General features: G+C 60.0%; 1 protein-coding gene across 1 annotated transcript in view; it reads right to left on the bottom strand.

The window, feature by feature from the left end:
- Positions 1-22,439, bottom strand: part of ASH1L (ASH1 like histone lysine methyltransferase) — a 58,000-nt gene that overhangs the window by 34,949 nt on the left and 612 nt on the right. Inside the window, 3 exon segments of the mRNA XM_068168857.1 lie at positions 1,606-1,707; positions 6,846-11,598; positions 16,353-16,860. Of these exon segments, the coding sequence (XP_068024958.1) occupies positions 1,606-1,707; positions 6,846-11,598; positions 16,353-16,775 (5,278 nt within the window). The 5' untranslated portion in view covers positions 16,776-16,860.

The raw sequence follows: 22,439 nt of genomic DNA, 5'->3' as shown, positions 1-22,439 counted from the left end.
AAGACACCAGCTTCTGTAGCACAGAATGGGCCAAGGGGCCCAGTGATGCAAAAGCCAAGTCTGCCTCTTCCCTCAGCAGCTGCTCTCCCCTCATTCCCACAGCCCCTCTCTTCCAGCAGCAATGAGAGCATTCCCCAGGTACTTACAGGATCTCAGAATGGTAGGAGTTGGAAGGGACCTCTGGAGATCATCCAGTCAAACCCTCCTGCCAAGGCAGGAACACATCCAGGAGACTTTGGAATGGCTCCAGAGATGGAGACTCCACCACTGCTCTGGGCAGCCTGCTCCAGGGCTCCCTCACCCTTCAATTCAAGAAGCTCCTGCTTGTGTTCAGACACAACTTCTGTTGTTCAACTTGTGCCTGTTACCCCTTGTCCTGGCACTGGGCACCACTGACAAAGGACTGGTCCCATCCTCCTGCCACCCACACTAAGTATTGATCAGCACTGATGAGATCCCTGAGGGGATCTTGAGGCTGGGGGTGTTCAGCCTGGAGAAGAGAAGGTACCAGGAAAACCTAACAGAGGCCTTCTAGTACCTGAAGGGGGCTGCAAGAAGGCTGGAGAGAGACTGTTCCCAAAGGCCTGCAGTGAGAGGACCAGGGGCAATAGCTTCACACTAGGGCAGAGCAGGTTTAGATTGGATGTTAGGAACAAGCTCTTCACTGTGAGGCTGCTGGGACACTGCAACAGGCTGCCCAGGGAGGTGCCTGGGGCTCCACCCCTGGAGATGTTCAAGATGAGGCTGGACAGGGCCCTGGGCAGCCTGATCTAGGGGAGGATGTCCCTGCTGAGTGCAGAGGGGGTTGGACTGGCTGAGCTTTGGAGCTCCCTTCCAACCCAGAGCATTCTGTGATTCCTCATTGAGATTCCAGAGTCAGGAACTTGCAGCAGCAACTAAGGAGATGCTTCAGAGGCTGCAGAGTTTAAAGGAGGAAGAATCCACCTAAGTTCTAAACATCTTCCTGTGAGCAGGACTCTGCCTGCATGGTGAGAAGGAGGAAACAGAGCAGCACATGTGTCAGGTCACTGCTGGGAGCCTAGCTGCAGTCCCTAGGAAAACCCAGCCCCAACTCTGAGAGAAAGGAAGGATTTACACTTTTGGCTTCCCATTTTAGATGAAAGAATAAATCACCCTTTGTTTTCTTATGGCCTTTGAATCCCCACCAGGAGGGAGCTGAGGGCTCTTCACAGGAACAGCAGCTGCCAGCAGGGTGAGCTCTGTGAACAGCTGCACCATCCATAACCAGGCTATACAAACACAGCACATGTGGACACAAGGTCTGATGGACAGCCCTGAGCTAGGGGTTTCTGCTTGGAAACTGATCCAGAAGGATAGGACAGCTGAAGGCTGAGAGCCCCACAGCAGCTGCCAGCTCCCTCAGTGCCCTGTTGGCACACAGTTACTCAACACTACAATTGACTCTGTGCCCCTCAGACTTGATCCCCACTTGACAGAAACGAGCAGAATGCTACCAGAGTTCCCAGGCCCTCCCAGCACTTCCACCCCCCTCCCATCATCCCTTCCTGACCTGCTTCAGCTGCCTGGAGTAGCAAAGGTCTTGGCACAGCAGTGATCCTGAAAACAAAGCCAGGTGTTACTTGCCTGTGGAAGAAGTGCTCTCAGATGTTGATCTCTTTCTGGAAGGGCTGCAGTTTGTGCTCTCTGACTGCCTCTGGGAAGGTTTGTCCTGTGCTGGCAAGGTGCCTGAAAAGCAGATCAGGGAAAAGCACAAACAGAAATGATTTCAGGCTGGCTGTGCCAACACAACACACTGCAGATGCTAAACATTCACACCAAGGCTACTCTTTTTTTCCTTAAGCTGCAGGAACACTTCCTCACTCTGAATGCATGGAGGTGGAGAAGAATGGATAGGGACCACCCAGAATGCTCTCCCAGGCTACTGGCATAGGTGGGACAGCAAACAAGCAGTGAGAAAGAGCCACTTGGTATCATCACAGGATTGGCTTTTAGGGGAGAACCAAACCCAGCCCCTCGTGCTCCTGCTTTCAGAGGAGCCACCCCTGAGCTTCATTCCTTGATTTTCACAGAGCATTTGAGCTGGGAAAGGACCTCTGCAGATTGTCTCCACCAATTACTCTGTTCAAACCAGGGCCAACCAGATCAGGTTGCTCAGAGTCGCTGTTTTCACTGTCCCCAAGGATGGAGGCTCCGCAACCCAGCGTGCAGCCACCCTTACAGCAAGACACTTCCTTATGCACAAGCAGAGTTTCCTGTTGGGAAGGTGCTCATCACCTCCTGTCCTGCCACAGGGCATCACTGAGAAGAGTGTGGCTCCTTCTTCCTTCCTCACTTCTGTCCAGCACATGCACGAGTTGGTCAAGATCTGCCTTGCTCCTTCTCTCCAGGCTGAACAGTTCAAACTCTCTGTGTGGTGTTCCAATCCCTCAGGCATCTTTGGGGCTTCTCCCTGGACTCCCTGCAGCATGTCCATGTCTTTCTCGTACTGACGAGCCCAGAGTGGGATACAGCACTCCCGATGTGGTCTCACCAGGGCTGAGGAGAGGCCAGCTCTCATCCTCCTCCTGTGGTAATGCTCTTTGCAACGCAGCCCGAGACAGACACAGCGATGCGCGGCGTGCTCCTCACCAGAGTCTTCCCAGCCTGCTTCACCAGCCGCTGGAGGTCCCTTGGAAGGCTGGCCTGGGGGTCTGCCACATCCACATCCACATCCACCACTGCTCTCAGCTGGAGCAGACCTGCTGGGGGTGCCTGGACCCCACCGTCCGTGTTGCCAACAGAGATGTTAAACAGCCCTGGTCCCAGTGCCCTCCCTGGGGGATGCCACCCTCGCAGGTCTCCATTCAGAGCTCCTTCTCCAGGGAGAAGTCCACGCTCCTGCACCAAGGGACTGCAAGATGCTTCGGTTTCCTGCAGCAGGGCCTCGCACAGGCACGCCGGGACCGGCCGGAGCCATGCGGCAGGCGCAGGCTGCGTCTCCCGCCGTGACCGGGAAACGGAGAGCGGAGCTCGGGGCCTGCTCCCGGCGGGGCCGCGCAGCCCCCGAACGCCGCCGGCCCCTCCGCCGCACCGCGCCGCACCGGAACGCGGCAGAGGCAGGGCGCGGCCGGCAGAGGGCGCCACCGCCGCGCTGCCAATGCGGCCCGGCCCGCGTGCCCGGGGCGGGAACGCGCCCAGCGCCGGGGGGCGGCGCCGCGGGCACGAGCAGCCGGCGGGGCTCGCCCCTGCGGCACGGCCCCGGCGCCTCCCGCCCGCACCCGCGGTCCCGCCCCGGGGCACGGCCGCTGCCGGTGCGAGCAGCGGGGCCGGAGCCGGAGCCGTGCCCGAGGAGCTGCCGGGGGCCTGGAATCGCTCCCGGTCCCAACCTCGGGAGCAGGGAGGGGTGGGCTGGAAGGGACCTCGAAGCTCATCCAGCTCCAGCCCCCTGCCTCGGGCAGGGACACCTCCAGCCTGGCCTGGAACAGCTCCGGGGAGGGGGCAGCCACAGCCTCCCCGGGCAGCCTGTGCCAGAGTCTCCCCACCCCCACGCCAGAATTTCCTCCTCCTCTCCAGCCTCAGCCTCCCCTCTCCCAGCTCAGAGCCGCTGTGCCTCCTCCTGCCATCCCAGCCTTTGTCACAAGTCCCTCCCCAGCTCTCCTCCAGCTGCTGGAGGGCTGCTCCAAGCGCCCCAGCACGACCAGCCCTCCTCAACGGCTGTTTCAGCTCTCTGCTGTGCTGCACAGAGCCTGGGGGGCACTGGGAGCTGAACGCTGAGCTGACCCCAGACCCCCAGCAAGCAGCAGGTGCCCAGCGCCTGCCCCACGGCTGGGCAAGGTGAGCAACACCCTGCAAGAGGGAGAGCGGCCCGGAGCCTTCAGCAGCAGGCTGCAAGGTCTCTGCTCCTCCAGCTCAGAGCGCTGGCTGCAGTGGGAAGCCTCAGGAAACTCCCAGAGCTGCAGGAATTCCCAGCTCCCACAGCCGCCCCTGGCAGCCCCATGGAAGCCTTTTGATGACCTAACGCTGGGGAATTTTCCTTTCCGTGGCTGCAGGACAAGCAACCTCACAGCTTTATTGCTTCCTCCTGACTCACCCCCGCCCCGAATACTTGCAGCAGTATGAAAGAGGGTGAAGTAATGAGGGCTTGGGAAAGAATCCTGCCCTGAAAATAAGCAAACCATAAACCTCCCAAAGGCCAAAACCCCTTCCCTCCATGCATCCCCCCAGGCAGAGCGGGGAGGTGGCCTCAGGAGCACCACGAGCAAAGGAGGAAGATGAGAGTGAGGAGCACCAGGAGGGATTTATTGCTCCTCACTGGGAGCTGCTTGTTTGCTTGGCTCTTGGCCTGTGGAGGATTAGTCACAAGTGGGTTTGGACAAATGGTTTGAATTTCAAGGGAAAGTGTAGGCAAGTACTGGAAAGAGGGAGGGGAAGGCATCAGCCTTCCTGTACACAGCAGAAGCAAGCACCAGACACTTGTCCTTTTGCAGGTCATCTTTGGCATGTGGTCCCTCTGAAGTGTCCATGGCAATCCAGACAGTGCAAATTATCCCCCCCCACCCTTCTGCAATGATGAAGCACAGCAGGCAGTGACACCTAAGCTTGTGAGGGACAAAATGCACTTTCTTCCAGTCTGAAATGCCACAGCAGGTTCCTTTCCCCCCCTCCCTGAACATTCTGCAGATGCCAAAGCCCCCAGTCCCAGAGGGGAGGCCTTTGATGTCCTTCAGCAGCCACACTGAGAGCATCACTGCAGCCCCAGCTGGTTCTGCTTCAGCTTTGCCTAAGGCTATAGGTGAGGTTGCTCTGCATAAAGCAGCTGTGACCAGGTTTGGTTTCAGGCATTCCCAGCATCGTTCAGCAGCTGTTCTGGGGAGCTGCTGCAGGCTGCAGGCCTCTGGGCAGGGAGCTGCTGCAGGCTGCAGGCCTCTGGGCAGGGAGCTGCTGCAGGCTGCAGGCCTCTGGGCAGGGAGCTGCTGCAGGCTCTGGGCAGGGAGCTGCTGCAGGCTGCAGGCCTCCGGGCAGGGAGCTGCTGCAGGCTCCGGGCAGGGAGCTGCTGCGGGCTCCGGGCAGGGAGCTGCTGCAGGCTCCGGGCAGGGAGCTGCTGCAAGACTCCGGGCAGGGAGCTGCTGCAGGCTCTGGGCAGGGAGCTGCTGCAGGCTCGGGGCAGGGAGCTGCTGCAGGCTCGGGGCAGGGAGCTGCTGCAGGCTCGGGGCAGGGAGCTGCTGCAGGCTCGGGGCAGGGAGCTGCTGCAGGCCTCCATGCAGGGAGCTGCTGCAAGACTCCGGGCAGGGAGCTGCTGCAAGACTCCGGGCAGGGAGCTGCTGCAAGACTCCGGGCAGGGAGCTGCTGCAAGACTCGGGGCAGGGAGCTGCTGCAGGCTCTGGGCAGGGAGCTGCTGCAGGCCTCCATGCAGGGAGCTGCTGCAAGACTCCGGGCAGGGAGCTGCTGCAGGCTCTGGGCAGGGAGCTGCTGCAAGACTCGGGGCAGGGAGCTGCTGCAGGCCTCCGGGCAGGGAGCTGCTGCAGGCCTCGGGGCAGGGAGCTGCTGCAGGCCTCGGGGCAGGGAGCTGCTGCAGGCCTCCGGGCAGGGAGCTGCTGCAGGCCTCGGGGCAGGGAGCTGCTGCAGGCCTCGGGGCAGGGAGCTGCTGCAGGCCTCGGGGCAGGGAGCTGCTGCAGGCCTCGGGGCAGGGAGCTGCTGCAGGCCTCGGGGCAGGGAGCTGCTGCAGGCCTCGGGGCAGGGAGCTGCTGCAGGCTCCGGGCAGGGAGCTGCTGCAGGCTCCGGGCAGGGAGCTGCTGCAGGCCTCCGGGCAGGGAGCTGCTGCAGGCTCGGGGCAGGGAGCTGCTGCAGGCTCGGGGCAGGGAGCTGCTGCAGGCCTCCGGGCAGGGAGCTGCTGCAGGCCTCCGGGCAGGGAGCTGCTGCAGGCCTCCGGGCAGGGATCAAAAGTTTCACTGATGCAGAGATTGGCAAAGTAACTAAAGCAGGACTTGGAAAAGGGAAAGGAAACTTTTCCCTCAGCAGTGCTATTCCTAAGAGCTGTGCCCTATAGCTGAGTCAAAACCAAACCAACCAAACCCCCAGACATAGCCTTTAGCATGAGAAATGTTTAGCTCATTTCTCCAGAAAGTCCAAGTTCCAGGGCAGGAGCAAGCACCTTCAGCACAGCTTTATCTCTACAGCCAAGAAAAATCTGGTGGGAAAAAGTGCTTAGTCCCAAAAGCAGTTGTGGAGGAGACACCACATGAGCCTGCACCAAGGGCTGCAGAGAACAGAGCCACAGAACTGCTGAGCCTGGAAGAGGCCTTTGAGACCACCCAGGCCCAGCACTCCCCTGGAGCTCACAGTGCCACCACTGCTGCTAAGCCACTGCCACCAACCCACATCCCTCAGCACCACGTCCATGCATCCCTCAAACACCTGCAGGGATGGTGACTCCACCACCACCTTGGGCAGCCTGCTCCAGTGCCTGAGAACCCTCTCTGGGAAGAAATCCTTCCTGGTATCCAACCTGAGCCTCCCTTGGCTCAACTTGAGGCCATTTCCTCTCCTCCTGCCACTTGCTGCATGTGAAAAGAGACCGACCCCCACCTGGCTCCAACCTCCTTCAAGGGAGTTGTAGAGGGTGATGAGATCCCCCCCTCAGCCTCCTCGACTCAAGTCTGAACAGCCTCAGTCCCCTCAGCTGCTCCTCACCACACCTTTCTCTAGACCCTTCCCCAGGCCTCGCTGCCCTCCTCTGGACACCCTCCTGCGGAGAGGGGCCGAGAGCCGACCCTCACCAAGTCCAAGACACAGAAGATTCCTACAGCTGCCCTCCTTTCCCAGCAGGTTGGGTACCACGTGAGACCCCAGGCCTGCAGGCCAGGCCCGGGCAGAGCTTCCCTTACCTGGCAGAGGCGGCAGGGCCTTGTCGCCGGCGGGCAGCGGCTCCTTGCGGAGGGGCCTGGGCAGCGAGGGCTCCTGGGCACTGAAGAGTCCAGGGCTGTCAGTCAGCTTTTTGCGCCCGCTGGTGCTGGCAGAGCTTGGGGCCCTGCAGCTGCCTATTGCACTTGTGAAAAGGTTCGTGTGTTCCTCGCTGCTGGCCGGCTCGGCGCTGGGGGTGAAGCCCCCCAGGGAGAGGCCGGGGGCGCTCTCCGCGCAGTCTATCTGCAGCGGCGCCTGCAGTCCCAGCGCCAGGGAGTTAGACTCCGAGGGCTCCCTCCTGACCCACTGCTCCTCTCTGCCCAGCAAGCCCTTCGGAGGCGACAGGTGCGGGCACGCCATGTGGCACCTGTGCTTCTCTTTGTGTTTGTACCTCTCGCCCACAGCCTCCTTGCCGAACCTGTAGCGCTTCAGAGACTCCAGGACGGTTCTGGAGGAGCTGTTGGCGGCGATGGTGTCCATGGCCACCTGGGGCTGCTCGGAGGAGCGGTGCTCCCTGTGCTTGTGCCGATGCCTGTGCTTGTGCTCCAGCATCCAGCCGTAAGCCATTTCGGGGGGGACGCTGGGGTAGGTGCTCATGGACAGGAGGGGAGTCCTGCTCGTGGTGAGGAAAGCCTCCTGCCGCAGCAGCTTATGCTTCTTCTTGTGGTATTTGGTGGGGTTGAGAAGCAAGTGGCCTGTATGCATGTAGGAAGGGGGGGGCAGGGGGGTAGTGAAAGAGGGAGAAGGTGGAGGAGGGTAGAGGGTCGGAGGGTACCTCCCATAATAACCCAAGCCTATGGGAGCAGCTGTGAGGGGGGAGGGAGAGTAAGGCATGCCATAGGAGGGGTAGAACCCGGTGCTGGAGAGGGGGAAGCTGAGGCTGTGCATGAAGGGCATCTCTGCCATGGCCTCCCGCATCTTGGGGGGCCTGCCTCTCTTCTTCTTCAGGTCAGGCTTCCTAATGTAGTGCAAAGGATCCAAAGGGAACGTGGGGTGAGTGTAGAAACTGTTGAAGTTGATGCGGAAGATGGTCGGCAGCAGATCCCTGGGGATGAAGTGGTGACTCCTGTGGGTGATCCTGATCTCACTCAGCCGACTGATCAGCTCCTCCAGCTCGGCCAGGAAGTCAGGGTCCTGCCTGCCCCGCAGCTGGGGGTACTTCTTCTTCCTTTTCCTCTTCTGCCGCTTCATTTTGTCGTAGCTCAGGTAGTCGTGGCTGCGGCGCTTGCACTTGTGCTTGTGCTTCTCCTTGAGGTTGCTCAGCACGCTGGAGGTCTCGGGCGGCAGGAGGGAAACGTGATCGAAAGAGTGCCGCTTCTTCTTCTGCCCGCAGAACTTCTCGGCTCTGTCCGAGGTGCTGTTGTTGTCGGTGCCGATGCCGGAGTCGCTGGGAATGGTCTCGTCGCTGTGAGACTCGCTGACGGGGGAGGGGGTGGCTTCCTTCAGCGACGTCAGCTCGCTCAAGTGAGAAGGGGAGTTTGGGAGCAGGGTAGGTGGGGACAGCCTCCTCCTCCCCTTAGCAGCTTTCTTCATGGCCAGCGTCTGAACCACGCTTCCCTGCCTGGAGTGTAAGTGTAAGTAGGGCACCGAGCTGGGCTCGATGAACCCCGCGTCGCTGCTGACAGGGCTCTGGCCCCCGCTCACCACGGACGACTGGGAGCAGACTGGAGATGGAAGAATCTCTGAGCTGGGAGCTGCTGAGGGGAGCAGGTGGGGAAGCACTTGTCCCAGTGAGGTACCAGGGGCCTGCTGGGCAGACTTCTCCAGCACCGTCAGGCTGGCAGAGCTGCTGCTTAGAAGCCCATTCAGGACAGCCTTGGGTTTCCTCCCTCTCCTCTTTCCTATGTAAATGGTTCCTTTCTTGCTGACATTTATCTGCTGGCCTAATTTGGAGCCAAACGTGGCAGCAAGGGTGGAGACTGTGTTGTGGAGCTTGGATTGCACTTTCCCTTTGTTATTTGGTTCCACTGTGCTGGACAGGATCTGGTTCAGAAGTTTCTTCCTCTTCAGAGTCTTCATTTTGTTTATCTTCCTGATGATGGTTTTCATCAGCTGCCCATTATTCCTCTTGCCAACTTTTCTCTCCTGGTCTGCTTCCAAATCAGTCATGCTGCACAGAGCAGGCTTCTGCACCTCTTCTGGCCCTCGGAGCTGGTCCTTCCTCTCGAAGAAGTCTCCCCCCCGGTGCTGGTCGCTCTCAGCCCCGATCTTGCTGGCGGGCTCCGCTCCCACGAAGGGAGCCACGGACAGGATCGGAGGCTTCATTTTAATCGAGGACCTGATCTGCCTCTTCGGCCTCCCTCTCTTCTTGGGGAAAGGTTGCCCTGAGAGGCTCTGCTTCAAGGAGGGGATTTCCACCTCGGGCTGCAGGATGGGAGGCTCCTGCTCTTCCTTTGACTGCACCGAGAAGACCTTGGAGGCTGGGATCTTCAGCGCTCTCTTGGGAGGGCCTTCGAGCTCCGGCATCTCCTTGGACTTAGGTCTCCCTCTTTTGGGCTTGTAGAGGTCGGGTAGGAAATCATCTGACATGCACAGGCTGGAGGGCGGCTTGTGCCCAGCGTAGAACTTCTGGGCCTGCTTGTCGGTCTCGGCCAGCAGCGCGAGGGGCTGGCTGCTCGCCTCGCTCAGCTTCGGCAGCTGGTGCTTGACAAACTCGTGCTCCACGAAGGGGGAGGGGGCCATGCTCTTCAGGAACTTGGCCTGCTCCAGGCTGCTGCTGGACAGAGCACTGTAGGAGATGTTTTTAAAAAGCTCTGACCTCTCCAGCTCCAGGCCCTTCGGGGGCCGACACGTGCTCCTGGCCACCACCTTGGTCCACCGAGGCTTCCTCCCTTTCCTCTTCTTCAGAGGTTTGGATTGCTGAGTGGGGCTCAGGCTCTTGGCTCCTTGGCAGGGCTTGTCCGACGCGGCCAGCGCTCCGATCTTCAGGAACTGCTTGCTGCTGAAGAGGCTGGTGAAGCTCACCACTGAGGGGGTGACAGCAGCATGGATGCTGGTCTCAGCTGCCAGAATGGGCTTCTTCCCCGTGGAAGGGCCGGTTCTGGAAGCTTCCATGTAAGCAGCTTTGGAATCGCTTAGGTCCTTCTCGGCACCTTTGAAGTCGGTGCCCAGAGCGTGGTTCAGGGTTCTGTTCAGAGTCAGGAGGGGACTGTCAGAAGAGAACTGAGGTTTGCCAATGGGCTCTGAGATACCTTCCAGGAGGTCTGCTGTGGAACTTAAATGCAAGGAGTTAGATGCTAACTGCGAGGAGGCTGTCGAGAGGCTCCTGTTGGAGGTGGTAACGGCCACCGTGGGCGACGGCGAGGGCAGATTGCCCTCCCCCACCGCGCTGAACGGGGACTTGGCTGTGGAGACGTCTGAGGCCCCTCCTGTTCTGAAGTCTGGAGAGGTGCAGTAGACTGGAGGCTGTTTCTCGTGCTTGGCTGCCTCGTACAGGCCTTTCTCAGCGGCTGGGTAAGCCTCGGGCGCAGCGCGAGGGCCCTCGCTCGCGGCCTCCTTGCCCACCTCGCCGACTTCCTTCCGACTCGAGAGCTTCTCCAAGCTGCTCTCTTTGCTCTGCCTCACCAGGTGCTTCTCAAATGGTTTGCCAGCAGGACCTTCCTTCAGCAAATCTACAGTCTCATGGCTTTCGAGGCTACTGAGGTTTGAGTTGCAAGGAAGCTTGAAGGGCTCCGAGGCAGGCAGCAGCGAGTCCGAGAGCAGAGCTCCAGGGTCCTTGCTGGCCACAGCAGATGGACTGCTGATCCCTGCTGGCTTCTTCCCAGAGTCCTTGCTAACCAGTCCCACTGGACTGCTAATTCCTGGCATACTCTTCCCAGAATCTTTGCTAACAGCCCCCCCTGGGCTGCCAATCCCTGGTGTCTTCCTTCCAGCATCTTTGTTAGTCAGAGCTGCCACGCTGCCAGCCCCTGCCACCTTCCTCCCGGGATCCTTGCTGCCCAGCGCTGGAGGGGGATTGATTCCCAGCATCTTCTTCCCAGCATCCTTGCTGATCAACCCTGCTGGAGTGCCAATCCCTGATGGCTTCTTGACAGACTCCTTACCAGCCAGTACAGCTGGAGGGCTGAGAGCTGGAAGCTTCCTCCCAACATCCTTGCTGATTAACCCAACTGCAGAGCTGCTCACTGGCTGCTTCTTTCCAGAGTCTTTGTTAACCAACCCAGTTGGAGTGCTGATCCCTGGTGGCCTTTTTCCAGAGGGCTCCTTGTTAACCAATCCCATTAAGGGGCCAATCCCTTGTGGCTTCTTCCCAGAGTCTTTGTTAACCAATATGGCTGCACTACCAATCCCTAATGGCTTCTTCCCTGAGTCCTTGTTAACCAACCCAACAGCAATACCAGAGCCTGGCAACTTCTTTACCAAATCTTTAGCAACTAAACCACCTGCAGTTATGGTTCCTGGCAGCTTCTTCCCAGAGTCTTTAACCACACCAGATGCACTTCCATTGCTGGGCTTCTTCTGCTTTGTTTTGGAAGACTTTGAGGGGGGACAAGTGGCAATGAGCTGAGCCAATTTCTCTGTGACAGTTGGTGCTCCATTAATTTGTGATCTATCCTTTAGGTCAGAATTATGGCTACTGATAAGAGCTGGAGGAGATGACTTGAGATAATCTGTCATTTCAGAGTGCAATGGGGAAACTTTCTTAGGTAAAGGATTTGTGTCTACTTGTGTACCTTCTTCCACATGTAACTCAACTGTTGCAACTTCTCCAGCTTTCTTGTACAGCTTTGAGGGGTCCTGGAATGAGAAAAAATATGATAGTGATGATGATAATGACAACAACAATCAATAATGATAGTCAGTAACAGCAGCAACAAGAGTCATGAATCCATCTCTCTAGGAACAGAGCAGGGAGGCTGCACAAGCAGCACAACATCTCTGGGTGCAGGGAGGGTTAATTCCTGCTCTGGATGGTAGAGGAGTCAGAAGAACCCAGGCTCCATGACCACATTCATGCATCTTAAGGCTCCATGGACATGTTGAAGCTTTTCTGATGCTAGAGAAACCCAAACTTGCTCCCAGTTCTCAGTGTGGATGACCACAGAATGGCAGGGCTTGGAAGGGACCTCAGGAGATCCTTGAGTCCAAGCCCCTGCCAGAGCAGGAGCACAGAGCCCAGCACAGGGCACACAGAACACAGCCAGAGGGGGCTGGGAAGGCTCCAGGGAAGGAGACTCCACAACATCTCTGGGCAGCCTGCTCCAGGGCTCTGGGAGCCTCACAGGGCAGAAGTTCTTCCTCCTGCTGAGGTGGAACCTCCTGGGCTGCAGTCTCCATCCACTGCCCCTTGGCCTGTCCCAGGGCACAGTGAGCAGAGCCTGTCCCTGTCCCTCCCTTCCTGACCCCCAGCCCTCAGATATTGATAGACCTTTCTCAGCTCCCCTCTCAGCCTCCTCCTCTGCAGACTAACCACCCCCAGGGCTCTCAGCCTCTCCTCCCCAGGCAGTGCTCCAGCCCCTTCAGCATCCTCACAGCCCTCCCTTGGACTCCCTCCAGCAGATCTCTGTCCCTCTTGAACTGGGGAGCCCAGAGCTGGATGCAGTGTTCCAGGGGAGGTCTCCCTGGGGCAGAGCAGAGGGGGAGGAGAACCTCCCTGGCTCTGCTGGCCACACTGCTCTGGATCCCCCCAGGACCCCCTTGGCCCCCAGGGCACATTGCTGTCCCATGCAGCACTGCCCCCCCCCCCCCCACTTCTAACCATTTTCCACTTGCTGCTGAGGTTGATCAAACCCCAACCATTGACAGTAATGTCCTGGGCTAACCACAGCCTGGTAGCACTTGGAAGGCCTCACCTGCTCCTGAGCAGCAGCTGAGCAATGCCCTGCAAGGGCAGCTCTGCCAGGATGTGTCTTGACCCACTGCAGGCCCTGCTCACAGCAGCCTGCTGAGAGCAGCAGAAGTCAGCCCAAGAGCTCTGCTGCCTGCATGGGGCAGGGACACTCTGCCCACCCATGGGGCAGGTGAGATGGTTGAGTTCTGACCTACCCAGAGTGCAAATCTGCTCTGCAGAAGTTAAATGGCAACTCCCAGGACCCCAAAGAGCAACACCTCAGTGCTGTTTCCTTCTCCTTCACACAGTGCCCAGCACAGCTCTGACTGCAAGCAGGGGCCCAGAAGGGAAGCCTCTGATCCCATGGCCTGCACACACAGCCTGAAAGCCTTCTGGGATCTGCTCCCAGACACTCAGCACAGAGGGCAGGGCACCAATGCCACAGCTCCTCATGCCCCTGCAAGAGCAGACAACTGCATGGTGCCCACTGCAGCTGGTTACAAGCAGCAGGAGGCTCAGGAGGCTGCACAGAGCTCTGTGGCCAAGATCTGCAGGTGCTGAGGGAAGGCACAGCTTGGGAGAAGCAGCAAACTTTGCTGTGGATCAGGAGCAGAGAGTTTGCTCAGTGAGCTCCAGCAGCATGGCCTGAACAGCAGCCTGCAGCTGGAATCAGCCTGACAGCTCCCTGGAGACCACAGAACCATGGAATTGCTTGGGCTGGCCAAGTCCTCTGAGATCCTTGATTCCAACCAGCAACCCAACCCCAGCAGGGCCACCAGACCATGCCCCAGCTGCCATGGCCACAGGCTCCTTGCACACCTCCAGGGTGGGGACTCCACCACCTCCTCAGGCTGCTTGCTCCAGTGCCTGACCACTCTTGCAGGAAAGGAATTGCTCCTAACATCCAACCTGCCCCCCCTGGCCTCAGTGGGAGATGCCAGCCACAGGTGCTCTGGAGGGAGTTAGCTGAAGGGAAGTGAAAACAGATCTCAGGTCTCAGAGTGCCCTTGGTCACTGCCTGCTCCTTCACCAGGCCCACACTCAGACCCCTGATGAGCCAGGAGCTAGGATTTCCCTCTCAGGATCCCTGCCCTAGCAACCCAAATGCTTCCAGAAAGCAGATGCCATTTCCCAAGGGCAGTGAGCTGCCACTGAGCAGAGATCTGCTGGGAGAGGGTGGCCACAAGCCCTGACCTGAGACATCTTCCTTGTGGAGGTCTCTGAAGTACTGCAGCACAGAACTCATCCCACTGCTGCTGCTGGCTGCTTTGAAAGCTGTGCTGGGAGCCAGCCTGGGGCCTACAGAGAACAGCCTGGCACCAGGCCCAGCTCTGCTGTGCCAGCTGCAATCATATGGAAATGCTGCTGGAGTGTCATGTTTGAGGAGCTTGCCCCCAGCTTCACCCCCCTCATACTCACAAAACCTACAGCTGGGAGGCAGGGAGAAGCCAGCACTCTGGAACCTCTGTGCCAGGAAGGATCTGGAGGGGCTGGAAGGTGTCCAGGGAAGGGCCAGGAGGAGGAGCAGAGGGCTGGAGCTGCTCTGCCTTGAGGCCAGGCTGAGAGAGTTGGGGTTGTGCAGGCTGGAGAGGAGAAGGCTCCCAGGAGACCTCATTGTGGCCTTCCAGGATCTGCAGGGGGCTGCAAGCAAGCTGGGGAGGGACTGCTGAGGGTGTCAGGGAGTGACAGGGCTGGGGGGGATGGATCCAAGCTAGAGGGGGGGAGAGTTGGATTAGACCTTAGGAGGAAGCTCTTCCCCAGGAGGGTGGTGAGAGCCTGGCACAGGCTGCCCAGGGAGGTGCTGGGAGCCTCAGCCCTGGAGGTGTTTGCAGCCAGGCTGGAGGTGGCTGTGAGCAGCCTGCTGGGGTGTGAGCTGTCCCTGCCCAGGGCAGGGGGCTGGAGCTGGCTGAGCCTTGAGCTCCCTTCCAGCCCTGGCAGCTCTGGGATCCTCTGTCCCACTGCACAGTGCCAGTGCCAGGCTCTCCTGAGGCACAGCCACTCCAGGAGAAGCAGAGGTCTCAAGACAGTTCTGTGAGGACTCTCCAACTGGAGCAGCCTCCCCCAGCACCTCCTGGGTCTTTCACCTAACTCACCTAACCTGTCTGCAAACAAACCCCTCCTGCCCTGCAGAGTCACAGTGCTGAGGCTGGGAGGGACCTTTGACACCATCCACTCCAGCCTAGAGCTCACAGTCTCACCACTGCCACTGCCCCATGTCCACCAGTGCCACATCCAGAGGGCTTTTAAACACCTCCACCCCTCCCTGGGCAGCCTGGGCCAGGGCCTGGAACACCTTCTGGGAAGAAATTGTTCCTCAAGCCCAACCTGAGCCTCCCCTGGCACAACCTGAGTAACTGCTGCAGGGCAGGGGAGCCCAGGCCCCAGCTTGCTCCAACCTCCCCTCAGAGAGCTGCAGAGGGCAGTGAGACCCTCCCTCAGCTTCCTCTCCTGACACCCACCCTGATCAGCACTGAGGAGATGCCCCCTGGGCTCCCTCCTCCAGACTCCAAAGCCCCAAGCCTCTCAGCCTTCCCTCCCCCCAGAGATGTTCCACCAGCATTTGCCCCCCAGCCTTCTCACTTCCCTTTGGAATGTGAGGGATGCCTTGAGAGGAGCCCAGCACACGAGCCCAGATGGCAAGGTGCAGAGCCCATGCTGCCACCAGCTGTGTTTAAACATCAATTGCTCTCCCTGGGAGAGGCTCCACACTTCCTGGCTGTCTCTGCAGCTCAGGTGGACACCTGGAGGTCAGCCCCAGCCCGGCCCCAACAGCCAGCTCATGGCAGCAGCCTTGGCAGGGAAGCCACAGAGAGAGAGCAAGGCCAGCAAGGGAGCAGTGCAGGGCCAAGCTGTGAGCTGCTCCTCTCAGGGAGGCCATTAGGAAGAAGAACCTTGTGCTGGAGTGGAAGAATGCAGAGCAAAGGCCTGCAGCCAAAGTTCTCCCAGAGTCACAGAACTGTCAGGGCTGGAAGGGACCTCAAGGACCCCTTGGGCCATGGGCAGGGACACCTCACACCCCAGCAGGCTGCTCCACATCCAGCCTGGCCTTAAACCCCTCCAGGGCTGAGGCTTCCAGCACCTCCCTGGGCAGCCTGGGCCAGGCTCTCACCACCCTGCTGGTGCTAGGGCCAAGCAGAGCCCACTGGAACAGACACATCCTCCACCTCCTTCTGTCCAAGAGGCAGAAACCTGACACTGCTGTGTCACAGGTGCTGCCTCCCAGCTCCCTGCAGGGGTGGAAGGGAATTATCCTTCACTACTGCTCAGAGCCATTGGAGAGCTGAGAGAGCAAAGCCATCCTGGGCTGGGTTTGGGCAGTGGCAGTGAAACCAAACCACCTCCAGCTCCAGAACCTGCAGTATCAGAGGCTGCACAGAATGCCTTGGAAGGGACCCTAAAAATCATCCAGTTCCAAACCCCAGCCCAGGCTGCTCAGGGCCTCATCCAGCCTGGCCTTGAGCACCTCCAGGGAGGGGCAGCCACAGCCTCCCTGGGCAGCCACAGCCTCCCTGGGCAGCCACAGCCTCCCTGGGCAGCCACAGCCTCCCTGGGCAGCCTGTGCCAGGGCCTCCCCACCCCTGCTCTGAAGGACTTCTTCCTGCTCCAGCCTCAATCCCCCCTCTTCCAGCTTAGAAATGGGAAAGCAGGCAGCAGAGGACAACCAGGCAGGGCTGCCAGCTGGCTGCCCCATGGCTTGCACCCCTCCAGCAGCACTACTCACTTGCTTTGAAGGACAGTGCTCATTCTTCTCCTCTGTCATCTTCCCACCCTTTGGGGCCCTTCTGGGTTGCTTGATGCTGGTTTTTATGGCAGGCCTGCACACATAGTTCTCCAGGTTCTTGGGAGGCTTTTTTGTCCTCTTTGCCTGCAGACCAATCTTCAGCTTCAGGTTTCCCTCTGAGAAGTTTGTCTCCTTCACTGAGAACTGCTGCGGGGCCTCGCCGCGGGCCTCGCTCTTCCCCCGCTCAGGGCTGCTCCCCTCCCGACTCCTCCTCCTGCTGTCCTCTTCCTCCTTGCTGCAGCTTTCCAGCTCTGCTTCCCCCTTGCCCACCAAGGAGCCAACACTGGCTGCAGAGGGACTCTTCCCACAAAACCCTTCAGAATCAGAGCCCAAGCCTAACATAGCAGAGCTCCGAGGGTCCATCACAGGCAGGGAAGCGCAGGGGAGGTTCACAGAGATGAGCTCCGCAGAGGATCTGCTCTACCCCTGGCAGCCAGCATCTTCCACTCTGCAGAAGGCAAAGGAGAGAAGGCAGCATGAACTTGGCTTCTCCTGGCAGAAAAGAGCACTGGCAACAACGAGAGGGCAAGCAGCAGGTTCCAGCTGAGCAGCAGCAGGCAGCTGAGGCTCCAGCACAGCAAAGAGCAGCCCACAGCGCTGCAAAGCCAGCTCTGCAGCACAGCCTCTGCCCCTCACACACAGCTCCAGGCCCTTCAGCATCTCTGCAGCCCCTTCCTGCCCCCTCCCCACCGAGTCCTGGTCCTTCTGGCACTGGGGAGCCCAGGCCTGCACACAGTGCTCCAGGGGTGGCCTCACCTCTCTACCAGAGGGAACTTTCTCACCTTAACTACAGCAGAAAGGACTTGCTGAGGCCCAGGCCTGAGCCCCTGGCTGCCTCCTGCGCTCACACACCCAGCCAGGAGCTGCTGCTTCCCCCCTGGCCAAGAACAACCCAAACCCCTGCACCCTGCTAGGTTTTGAGTGCAGAAGGTACAGGAGCAGTGCTCTGGTGACTACCAGAGAGGACAAACCACAGCCACAAAGGAGAGGCTCAGCACAGACATTCCAGTGGGGCCAGACACAAAACCACAGAGCTGCCAGGGCTGGAAGGGAGCTCAAGGCTCAGCCAGCTCCAGCCCCTGCCCTGCCCAGGGACACCTCACACCCCAGCAGGCTGCTCACAGCCACCTCCAGCCTGGCTGCTAACACCTCCAGGGCTGAGGCCCCCAGCACCTCCCTGGGCAGCCTGGGGATGAAGGAAGGGAAGGGACAGAGAAGTGTTGACAGGACTGGGGACCTGGAAACCAGCAGCCCCCCAAAGGGCTCTGTGCACACAGGAGCCCCTGGGGAAATGCCACAGCCACAAGGAAGAGCTCCTCCCTGCAGCACCCTGACAAGGGTCTGCTGCCTTCCACACTGCCCTGGCAGCCCCCTGCCCCTGCACCCAGGGCCATGGCACACTCCAGAGCCAGCCCTGCTCCCCTGCAGCTCCTGGGGCTGAGCTTCAGCTTCACAGCAGCTACACCCCTGCAGCCATTTGCTCACTAAGAAGCTCAGCATCTGAAACCAAGCTAAGTGCACCAAGCCCACCCCTGCTGCTGGGCTTGGCTCCACACTCAGCTCAGAGCAGGGCTCTGTGTCAGCCACAGCAGCCCCACACTGACCTCCCAGGCTCCAGTGCAGGCTGAGAGCCAGAGGGCTGTGCTCAAATCCTGTCTGGGAGAACTCAGGAGCAGGAACTGTGCCTGGGAACAAGGTGCCAGGACTGCCAGCCCCCTCCCACACACAGCAGGTCAGTTTGTCCAGCCCTTCATCCCCCTCTACCCAGACAACAGACCCTGGGCCTGAGCATCCTTGCGCCTCAACCACTGCATCTGCTCCTCTCTGACTCTCCAGACTGCCCCAGAGGTGGCTGCCACTCTGATCCTCTTCCTGAGGCTGAACTGGGGAGATCCCAGCTCTGCCTCCCAAGGATGCTGCTGCTTCCCTACCCCATCAACTCCTTCCTGGCACTGTCTGTGGGGTGCATGTCACTGTGCCTCAGCCCTTCACCTGCTCTTCTTCCTCAGCCCCTCCCAGCTCAGCAGGAGCAGCCAGCACAGCTCTTTTCCTCCTCTCTTTCATTTGAAGGGACACCACTGCTCCCTCTGGGCTTCTCCTCACACCTGGCTGTGCCCTGCTCACACCTCTGCCACCCCTCTGCAGGTCCTGCCTTACAGTCTCCCTGTGGAAGTCAAACGGCAGCAGCTGGAGTTAAACTCCTGCTGGACAGGGCCCTGCCGAGGCCACAGCTGGAACCCTGGGGCCAGGGTTGGGCTCCTCACTCCAAGGAGGACTTTGAGAAGCTGGAGTGGGCCCCAGCAGGGCAACAAAGCTGATGAAGGCTCAGGGGAACAGGGCTGGTGAGGAGCAGCTGAGGGAGCTGGGGGTGTGCAGCCTGCAGGAGGCTGAGGGGAGACCTCACTGCTCTCCACACCTCCCTCAAAGGAGGCTGGAGCCAGCTGGGGTTGGGCTCTCCCCACATGCAGCAAGGGACAGGACAAGAGGAAAGAGCCTCAAGTTCTGCCAGGAGAGGTTCAGGTTGGGGGTTAGGAAGACTTTCCTCCCAGGAAGGATTCTCAGGCACTGGCCCAGGCTGCCCAGGGAGGTGGTGGAGTCCCCATGCCTGGGAGGGCTTAGAAGCCACATGGCTGAGGTGCTGAGGGCTGTGCAGCAGTGCTGGGGTGGGGAGCCCCAGCTGAGTGGTTGGTGTGGAGCATCTCAGCCCCCTCCCAGCCCCCTCAGCTCTAGGGTTCTAGGACAGCTTGCAGGAACTCACCCTGAGAGCCCCAAGGATTTGGCACTCCCAAGCTCTCCTCTAGCTACCTGTGGGATGGAAGGCCCAGAACTGGGCCTCTGACTCCCACCTTTGCTTCAGGACTTTGCAGCTCTCCTTTTCCATCACACCTTGGCCTGCTTCAGGGCAGAGGCAGATGATGGCCTTGCAAAGTACCTGCTGTGGTGCTGCTGGTCCCTGCAGGAGCTCCCTGCCAGTCTGCCCTCCCAAGAGCTCTCCAAGCCCAGAGCTGTACCCAGCTGGTGCAGCCAGCAGGGTGGGAGCAGGGGAGCCTGGCTGCCCCTGCTTGCAGGCAGGGTTGGGCTCAGGTCCCTCTGTCCCCTCCCCACTCTGCCTCCTGACTTCCAAGGCTGGAGAGCACCCTGCCAGCCATGCTGCACAGAGCTCTGCCCAGCAGCTCCCCTCCCTCTGCTCACTCTCTGCAGACCCTCAGCAGCTCTCCCCACAGCAACAGCAACACCTCTGCCTCAAGTTGTTTGCTGTTTACTCCTGAGGACTCTGTTCCAAGACCTGTTCCACATTCTGCAGCCACTTCCATGCTCAGGATCTCAGAACCATCAGGTGTCAAACCTCTGCACATCCTAACCACCTCCCACAGCACATTTCCAGCCTCCCACCCAGCAGATTCTGCAGGCTCCCCCTCAGCCTCCCCTCCTCCAGGGCAGGCAACCCTCAGCTGCTCCTCCCAAGCCCTGGCTCTGGTGTGAGCTGCCCCTGGCCACAGCAGGGGATCTGGAGCTGGATGGCCCTCGAGGTGCCTTCCAGCCCTGACAGCTCAGTGACAGCCTGCAGGTCTGCTCCCACAGGAGCTAAGCTGGCAGCAGGTAGGAAGCTTCCTCTGGAACCTTGTCCTGATGCTGCTCCTGAGCTGCAGGGTCTGGGAACACAGCACTGAAGTCTGACCTCCCTGCCAGCTGTTGTTTGACTCTTCAGATGCAAACAGAGACAGAGCTGCTCGACCCTGCACAGCAGAGGTCTGACCAGAGCAAAGGTTCAGCAGCCTCAGGCTGCCAGCTCCAACTCCAGCCAGCGCTGCCTGCCTGGGGAGCAGCAGCAAACCCTCCCCAGGCTCTGCACTGCTCACCCAGGAGCTTCCCCCACAGCTGCCTCTGGGTCTGATGCCCAAACCTCTCTGTTCTTTGGGTCCTGACCCAAACCCCTCTGTTCTTCCCACCCAGCCAGCAAAAAGGCAAGGAACACAGCAGAGCAGCCTCCACCTCCAACCCCTGGAGCACCTCTCCCCTGGAGAGAGAAAGAGCTGGGGTTGCTCAGGCTGCAGAGGAGAAGGCTCTGGGGAGACTTAACTGTGGCCTTCCAGGGTCTGCAGGGGGCTACAGGAAAGCTGGGGAGGGACTTTGGAGGGTGCCAGGGAGTGACAGGGCTGGGGGGGATGGAGCACAGCTAGAAGTGGGGAGGTTGAGATTGGCTGTGAGGCAGAAGTTGTTCCCCAGGAGGGTGGTGAGAGCCTGGCCCAGGCTGCCCAGGGGGTGGAAGTTCCACCTCTGGAAGTCTTTAAGGCTGTGAGCAGCCTGCCCTGGTGTGAGCTGTCCCTGCCCAGGGCAGGGGCTTGGAGCTGGCTGAGCCTTGAGGGCCCTTCAGCCCTGGCAGTTCTCTGATCCCAGGATCCTGCCACCAAGTGCAGGCAATGCCTCTGGTCATGCCCCAGCAGCCCAGTGCCAGGGCAGCCACAGGCAGGCTGTGAGCCCTGCCCACCAGGCTGAAAACCACACCAGAGGACACAGACTCCGATCTGCCCTCCCCTTTCTCTCAGGGAATGGTCACAGCAGGGCTGCAGAGAGCTGCTCCTTCTCCTGAGAAGCTGTGAGATGACCTCAGTGGAGGGGCAGGGCTGTGCCCACAGCGGTGAAAGTCAACCCTGAGCCCATGGCAGCGCAAATGAAGCTGATGCTGGGGCTGGTTGCACAAGCAAGGGCAGCTCAGCAGCTACAGGTGGCACTGCCCCTTCCCTCCTGTGACAGCAGCAGCATCACTCCTGCAGTAAGGCTGGCACCTGGCACCCAGAGTTTGAGCTGCTGCCTGTATCCTGCAGGGCAATCTGAACTCCTGGGAGCAGCTGGAAACAAAGCAGCTCCTTCACACCTCAGCCAGGCCTCCCAGGCAGTTTGCTCTTCACCACCACTCAAACACTAAAGTCCTTTTTGGGTGGCTGCTGGCAGCCTGCAACCCAAGGTCACTGAAGTCCACCAGGAGTCTGTGATGCTTCTGTCCTGAAGCACTGGGAGCCCCTCCAAGTAAAGCCCCCACCTCTCCCACTCCCATACAGCCTCAAGCAGCTCCTGGAGCTTTGGTGTTGGAGTCAGACTCCTCCTCAGGAGCTGGGGCAGGCAGGTGATGGTTTGAGAGCCTGCTTCCATCCATATGCTCAGCCAGCTGCTGGAACTTCCCCACTCCTGCCGAGGCAGGAGCACCCAGGGATGGTCTCCAGGTCCTCAAGGATGACCACATGAAGCAAACCCTTCAGGGCTGCCCCAGCAGACCCCCTCCATGCTGCTGGACAGTGCTGCTCCTGCAGGTGCAAGGAAGGCAACCAAACACAGCAGGGAAGAGCCTGCACCCTGCCTGGGAATGCAAACTAACTCCACTTCAATGCACCAAGGGAGAGCCAAACACCTTCTTCCCACACACATCCATCCTGCAGCTCCTCAACTCTCTCCTAACAAAACAAAAGGCTCTGTTAAGCATCCAGCACCTCGGGCTTGCCTCACTTGCTCCTGACAGCGCACAGGGGGGGAAGGAGTGTCCCGAGGCCACCCGATGGAAACCCACAGCCCAGAGCGCTCCTGGCTCTCTGCGAGGTAATTACCAGGGCGAGGGAACCGCAAACCCAGAGGTGGAAAACACGAGGCAGAAAGTCAGGAGGCTGAGAGAGGGGAAGGGACAGCAGCGAGCTCAGGCTCCTGATCCGGGGCTAAGGCACAGGGGGCTCAGCCAGCGAGGCTGGGCTCGGGCTCAGCAGCACCGCAACGGCACTCAAGACCCGGGGAGAGCAACAGCTCCGGAGTGCGAGCTGGGGAGGGAGGCAGGGAGGGAAGCAGGGAGGGAGGGAAGCAGGGAGGGAAGCCTGCGAGCCAGCGAGCCTGCGAGCGAGCGAAGGAGGCAGCGTCCCGGCCGGCGGCAGCGAGATCCCCGCACGGCCCCGGGCCCCGCGCCCCGCACCGCCCCTGTGCCCCCCGCCCCCGCCCCGCTCCGCCGGGCCCCGCTCCGCCGGGCAGCGCAGCCCCGCGCAGGGC

The sequence above is a fragment of the Melanerpes formicivorus genome, unplaced genomic scaffold, assembly GCF_026170545.1.
Source record: "Melanerpes formicivorus ecotype bairdi unplaced genomic scaffold, bMelFor1.0.p_v2 SCAF_158, whole genome shotgun sequence".
Lineage (NCBI taxonomy): Eukaryota > Metazoa > Chordata > Aves > Piciformes > Picidae > Melanerpes > Melanerpes formicivorus.
Note: the sequence above shows the minus strand (reverse complement) of the source record. Positions and strands in the feature narration are given on the sequence as shown.